This window comes from Vigna angularis, chromosome 7 (assembly GCF_016808095.1).
Source record: "Vigna angularis cultivar LongXiaoDou No.4 chromosome 7, ASM1680809v1, whole genome shotgun sequence".
Classification (NCBI taxonomy): domain Eukaryota; kingdom Viridiplantae; phylum Streptophyta; class Magnoliopsida; order Fabales; family Fabaceae; genus Vigna; species Vigna angularis.
Genome location: NC_068976.1, coordinates 27,458,189 through 27,465,586, shown reverse-complemented (window position 1 = coordinate 27,465,586; position 7,398 = coordinate 27,458,189). Strand labels below are relative to the sequence as shown.

At 37.2% G+C, this 7,398-nt stretch overlaps 1 protein-coding gene across 1 annotated transcript; it reads right to left on the bottom strand.

The window, feature by feature from the left end:
* Window positions 1–5,175: 5,175 nt before the first annotated feature.
* Window positions 5,176–7,043, bottom strand: LOC108337899 (probable CoA ligase CCL11). The gene has a single exon (XM_017574491.2). It carries the CDS (start codon window positions 6,941–6,943, stop codon window positions 5,288–5,290), a length of 1,656 nt encoding a protein of 551 aa, XP_017429980.1. The 5' UTR covers window positions 6,944–7,043; the 3' UTR covers window positions 5,176–5,287.
* Window positions 7,044–7,398: the final 355 nt, after the last annotated feature.

Sequence of the window (7,398 nt, the reverse complement as noted above, 5' to 3'; positions counted from 1 at the left end):
AACAAAGGTCAAAGTTCACAGCATGTTAACTTGGTCATGACACCAACATTGGGTCTTTCCTCCACCAAGGGCTGCCCAAAACCTTGGTTTTTAGGCTCTACCCACACTTAAACATTACAAAGAACTCTAATCCATTCAAGAAATATGAAAAAATTACGTAAAATGTCTTTGGCTACTTATGTGGCCACAATTGGCTCCTATCGCACAAGTTTTTGTACAAAACCAGATTTTTGTTCGTGTAATCGTTTACGGGGTCCTTGTAATCTATTACAATGGACAAAAAGGCCTATACTTGATTACCAAGGCATAATTTGAAAGGTCTTTGAGTATAGATTCTAACAAAACAAGAATCAACTCATTTGGAGTTCGGTGGAGAAAGTTAAGAGCAAAACAACTAGCAAAGGTTAGAGTTGGCAAGAATATATAAAGCATTAACTTTAAGGATTAAACTGTACCTATTCATATGTCCAAAAATTATAAATTAGTAGTCATTGGAAATACTTTTGAGTCTACTTTCTAATAAAAAAAGAATCGCATCATTTGGAGGTCAGTGAGAAAAGTTATCATTACATGTTAACTTGGTCATGACACCAACATTGGGTCTTTCCTCCACCAAGGGCTTCCCAAAACCTAGTTTTTAGGCTCTACTCTCACTTAAACATTAAAAAGAACTCTCACCCATTCAAGAAATATGAAAAAATTACGTAAAATGTCTTTTGTTACTTATGTGCCCACAGTTGGCTCCTGCAGCACAAGTTTTTGTACAAAACCATATTTTTGTTCGTGTAATCATTTACATGATCCTTGTAATCGATTACAATGGCCAAAAAGGCCTAAACTCTATTACCAAGGCATAATTTGAAAGGTCTTTGAGTTTATATTCCAACAAAACAAGAATCAACTCATTTGGAGTTCGGTGGAGAAAGTTAAGAGCAAAACAACCAACAAAGGTCAGAGTTGGCAGGAATATATAAACCGTTAACTTTAAGGAATAAACTGTACCTACTCAGATGTCCAAAAATTATAAAGTAATAGTCATTGGAAAGGTTTTTGAGTCTAGTTTCTAATAAAAAAATAATTGCATCATTTGGAGGTCGGTGAGAAAAGTTCTCATTGAAATAGCCAACAAAGGTCAGCATGTTAACTTGGTCATGACACCAACATTGGGTCTTTCCTCCAGCAAGGGCTTCCCAAAACCTAGTTTTTAGGCTCTACTCACACTTGAACATTACAAAGAACTCTCATCGATTCAAGAAATATGAAAAAATTACGTAAAATGTTTTTGGCTACTTATGTGCCCATATGGCTCCTACAGCACAAGTTTTTGTACAAAACCATATTTTTGTTCGTGTAATCGTTTACAGGATCCTTGTAATCGATTACAATGGCCAGAAAGGCCTAAACTTGATTACCGAGACATAATTTGAAAGGTCTTTGAGTCTATATTCCAACAAAACAAGAATCAACTCATTTGGAGTTCGGTGGAGAAAGTTAAGAGCAAAACAACCAACAAAGGTCATAGGTGCCAGGAATATATAAATTGTTAACTTTAAGGAATAAACTGTACCTACTCAGATGTCTAAAAATTATAAATTAGTAGTCACTGGAAAGAATTTTGAGTCTAGTTTCTAATAAAAAAGAATCGCATAATTTGGAGGTGGATGGGAAAAATTATCATTAAAATAGCCAGCAAAGGTCAAAGTTCACAACATGTTATCTCACTGAAATTGTTTTGGCTACTTATGTGCCCACAACTGGGTCCTACAGCACAAGTTTTTATACAAAACCATATTTTTGTTCTTGTAATCGTTTACAAGGTCCTTGTAATCGATTACATGAACAAAAATATGGTTTTGTACTAAAACCTGTGCTGCATGAGCCAACTGTGTGCACACAGGTAGCCAAATACATTTTACGTGATTTTTTCATATTTCTTGAATGTATGAGAGTTCTTCTTAATGTTTAAGTGTGAGTAGATCCTAAAAACTGGATTTTGGGAAATCCTTGGTGGAGGAAAGACTCAATGTTGGTTTCATGACCAAGTTAGGCGAAGTCCTGAAACAAGTGTAGGTCATTTTGTACCTTGTAATCGATTACAAGGTACAAAATGGCTTAACTTGTTTAAGACTTCACCTAACTTAGTCATGACACCAACATTCTCTCTTTCCTCTACTATGGACTGTCCAAACCTCAGTTTTGAGGCTCTACTCACACTTAAAAACTGAAAATACCTCTCATCCATTCAAGAAATATCAAAAAATTACGTAAAATATCTTTGGCTACCTGTGTGCCCATAATTGGCTCCTACAACATAGGTTTTTGTACAAAACCAGATTTTTGTTTGTGTAATCGATTACAAGGGCCTTGTAAACGATTACACGAACAAAAATCTGGTTTTGTACTAAAAGTTGTGCTGCAAGATCCAGATGTGGGCACATAAGTAGCCAAAGACAATTTGAGTGAGATAACATGCTGTCAACTTTGACCTTTCTGGCTATTTTAATGATAACTTTTCCCACCGACCTCCAAATGATGCGATTCTTTCTTTATTAGAAACTAGACTCAAAAAGCTTTCCAATGACTACTAATTTATAATTTTTGGACATCTGAGTAGGTACAATTTATTCCTTAAAGTTAACACTTTATATATTCCTGCTAATTCTTACCTTTGCTGGTTGTTTTGCTCTTAACTTTCTCCATCGAACTCGAAATGAGTTAATTCTTGTTTTGTTGGAATCTAGACTCAAAGAGCTTTCAAATGACTACCAACACATAATTTTTAGACCATTGTACTAGATGCAGTTGATTTCCCAAAAATAACGTTTTTCTAAGCTTCCTAAATGAGTTTACTTTTAGTTATTGTTTCATGTTTCTTATTTTAGATGGGTGAGCGAGTTTAATGGTCATGGGTGATGTTTAATGTACCAATGAAAACATTAAGTTATTGAATTGTTGAGGAAAAAAAGGTCATTTAGGTGCTTTCATGTAAGTTAGATGAGGTCCATGAGCATTGGTGGCCATTTTCTACCTTGGTAATCGATTACAAGGGTATTGTAATCGATTACTAGAGGCCAGAGGGCCATTTGTACAAAATTTTCAACTATACTCCCCTCAGTTGGATGAACAACACTCCCCATGAAGGGTTTTGCTATGTTTTTGCTCATTTTGTTTCCATTTTTTTAGATGAGTAAGTTGAATGTGAATGGTTATTTTTTAAGTGCAATGATGGTAAAATATTTTAACATTCAATGATGACCACATAGCTTGATTGTATTCCATTACTATTAACCTGACCATGTTCATTACAATGATACCATTATACATTAATCATAAAAAATAATATAGTCATCTTAAAAAATAATACAATTATCTTTATTAAGCACACATCCATTTCCTTGAACTCTACAAATTTTTCTCTAGAAAAAAAAACCCACCACTAGAGTCTACCTATCTAACTAACAACTCATTCAACAAATTTCTATCTAGCTTAACATTGTCAGACAATTGTAAAAACCAAGTGAATGGTGTCTTTGCAATTAACTTTCTCTGGTGCGGGGTCAATCTTCCATTCAAATCACCAACATACTTCGTTTTGAAAGAATGACGCACATTCAACTGCATGAAAAATAAATCAATGACCAAAGGGTAAAAGGAAAATGGGTACATTGAAAATGCTAAAGAGTAAATCAAAATGGAGTATGAAAAGGGGAAAGGGGACATGGGAAAGGAGAAACTGACAATGCAAAGGGGAAAGGAAATAACTTCTTACCGGAGTTTTCCATTGCTTTAGCGGAGTCTCACCGGATTGTCTCGCCGGAGAAGATGACCTTTTATGCTTGCTTCATGAGATAGAAAGGAGAGGAACCAGACGCTCTGAGAGAGAGCACACACAAAATGAAAATGAAAGTGTAGAGTAGAGAGAGGATGAAAACGAAAATATGAGAGGGATATTTTTGGAAACGAATTTCCAGCATCCTTACACGCCAACTTTTTCAAAAAAATATCATTTTAAATGACCCAATAGCATTTTGACACCTGTCTATTGTCAAAATGGTGTTAATAATTCGTTGTTAATATATCGGGATCCAAATTATATACTTTAAGTGATATTGACACTTAAACACCAATAAATATAAATATTGAATATTCCATTAGTGTTTAACTATATTTTATAAGAAATAATTTTATTTTTTATTTTTATTTTTTTAAAATATAAAATTTACTCTTTTATAACATATTAAATAAATGTAAATATGTATATTTTTCATTATTTGTATTTTATACCTCATTCAAAACTTTTATATATTTTTAGGATTTTGTCATTAACAAGTTGAGTCTTTTACCTGTATTTCCAAATTTTTATTTATAATTCTAAAATTGCAAAAATACCCCTACCAACCGGTTAAGAAATTTTCTTAACCAATATTCAAAAACTAGTTAAGAAAACCTTAAATAACATTCGAATAAATTCTTTTTTAATTTTTTTACTTAATAATAATTAATAAATTTAATATTTTTAAAAAATTTAAATATATATCAATATTTTAATTTATAAAATATTAGTTATTAAAAAATAAAAAATATTATAAAATTAAAAACAGAAAAAAAATGAAAGAAATATATTCAATTTGAATTATTGTGGTAACGTACTTTCAAGGTTAAGGTTTTTTTTTATATTTTATTTTTTGTTTTTAATTAATAATAATAATAATAATAATAATAATAATAAATTAATAAATTTAATATGTTTCATAAAATTAAAAACTAATATTTTAATTTATAAAATATTAATTATTAAAAATATATATTATAAAATTAAGAAATTTTTTTTGAAAGAAATATGTTAACCCAAATACCGTTAAGTGTTAACCGTATTTATAAAATTTGAAAAAAGAAATTGAAAAATATATGTTAACCGTTATATGTATTCGAATTATTTTATATTAATCGTATTTATAATTACGGTTAAGGTTTGTTTTTTAACTTACAATTTAACTGGCTTTTTGTTAATTGATTTTCCAACATCGATTAACAAAATTTCTTAACCGGTTTTCCATCCCCATAAAGATATTTTTGATATTTTAGAAGTGTAGAATGAAAATTTGAAGTTAGAGGTGAAACACTCTAACAAGTTTAAGACCAAGCTTGCCAATTTTAAGGAATAATTTGGTCGTTTTCAATTAAAAGTAATTAATTAACAAAATCAAAATCTGAAGACTCAAAAAAGGTGAAACACGCCAAACCAAACCTATAATAGTTGTTTGTTTAGTACAGTACAAACCGTACTCTACATGCGACTGCGTGTAGCCAAGGACCCCATACCCTGAGCCTCCTTCCTCAGCACGTGCTTCAGAATCTTCCCCGTCGGCGTCTTCGGCAGCGCATCCTTGAACACCACCGTCTTCGGCACCATGAAGTGAGCCAACCTTTCTCTGCAAAACTCCACCAACTCTTCTTCCGTTGGCCAGCGCTCCAACCTCTCCTTCAGCTCCACAAACGCGCACGGGGTCTCCCCCCAGAACTCGTCCGGCCGCCCCACCACCGCCGCCTCTCTCACCGCCGGATGCGCATACATCACGGCTTCCACCTCCACGCTGCTCACGTTCTCTCCCCCACTTATTATCACGTCTTTCGACCTATCTTTTATCTCCAAATACCCATCCCCATGCACAACCCCTACGTCCCCCGTGTACAACCACCCATTTTCTCTTACGCACCTTCTCGTTCCTTCCAAATCCTTCAGATAACCCATCATCACGCAAGAGCCTCGCACCACTACTTCCCCCGATGTAACCCCGTCGCGCTTCACGCTTACTCCGCTCGCCGGATCTACAACGTCCACTTCCGACATCGCCGCCGTCCTCACCCCCTGCCGAGCCAGCAGCCGTGCCCTCTCCCTCCTCGGAAGCCTATCCCATTCCCTCTTCCACGCGCACGACACCACCACCCCCAGCGTCTCCGTCATCCCGTACCCGTGGCTCACCACAAACCCTACTTCCTCCGCCCGAGCAAGAACCGACGCCGGGGGCGTCGAACCTCCGATGAGGACATGAACCGGGTTTTTCAGTGGTTCTTCTCTCGTGAGCAGCATGTTGAGAACCACCGGCGCCGCGCACATGTGTGTCACGTTGTGAGACTCGATCGAACGGTAAATTATCGGAGCGTTGGTTTTACGTATGCAAACGTTGGTGCCGCCAACGGCTGCAATCCCCCACGCGAAGCCCCACCCATTAGCGTGGAACATCGGTAGGGTCCATAAGTAAACCGGTTGTTTTGGCACACACCAGTCGATGAGAGAGTCGAGGGCTATCATGAACGTTGCGCGGTGGGAGTGTAACACGCCCTTGGGAGACGCTGTTGTTCCGGAGGTGTAGTTTAGGGTTATTGGGTCCCACTCGGAGTTGGGCCGTGCCCATCGGAAGTTCGGGTTGCCTCTGCTCAAAAGGCGCTCGTAGGTGTCCATTGCGTGCGCTGCCGCGACAGCATCCGCATCCCCATAGCCATCGTCTGTGATAAGGACGAGGGAAGGACGCGGTGTGGTGTGGGGGAATTTTGAAAGAGTGGTGAGAATAAGAGGGAGTGAATGAGAGTGGACGAAGACAAGTTTTGATTCGCTATGGCGCAGGAGGACGGAGAGCGCGTGGGGGTCGAGACGGAGGTTGAGATTGTTGAGAATGGCGCCAGACATGGGAACTGCAAACTGAAGTTCATACATTGAGGGAGTGTTTGGGGAGAGAACAGAGATGACTTGGCCACGTCCTAAGCCCAGAGAAGTGAGGGAAGAAGCGAGTTGGAGGCATCTACGGTGGGTTTGTGACCAGGTGAAGGAAATGTGGTCGTAGACGATAGAATGAGAGTCACCGTACACGATTGCTGCTCTTTCCAAGAAGGTGAGTGGAGTGAGGGGTACTGAGTTTGCAGCGTTTGGTGTTAGCTTATCCATGGATGAGTGAAAGCGCAGTGCAGTGTTCCAGAGGAGAGTGAAAGTGTGTGAGTGTGCTGTTGTGTCATGCCGTGTTTGGTTAGGTGATGTGCTGTTAAATAGTGAGTTAAGGATGTCTGCCCTGTGTGCTCAGTCAAGAAAATCATTTTGAATTGCTTCAACATTAGAAGCATTTATGTCCATCATAACTCATATCTAGAACCTCTTAATACAAAATACTAACACTTCAAATTATACTTAGAGAGCAAATTAAAACAAAAGTGAGTAACGTGGGTGGTTTTGAATGTTAATAAAACAGTGCCACATCAAATTGTAACTTATATCTAACATGCTCTCAGTGAATCTTCGTGGGAGGGGCACCGGAATAGACTTTTTTGAAAGTACCAAAACATTCACTATTGGTTCTCTCAATTGCAGATGTTAAAAAGAACCATTACTGAAAAATATTCTCGACT

Coding starts and splice junctions, on each gene's coding strand:
- LOC108337899 (XM_017574491.2), bottom strand. CDS start 6,943: ATGGATAAGCTAACACCAAACGCTGCAAACTCAGTACCCCTCACTCCA.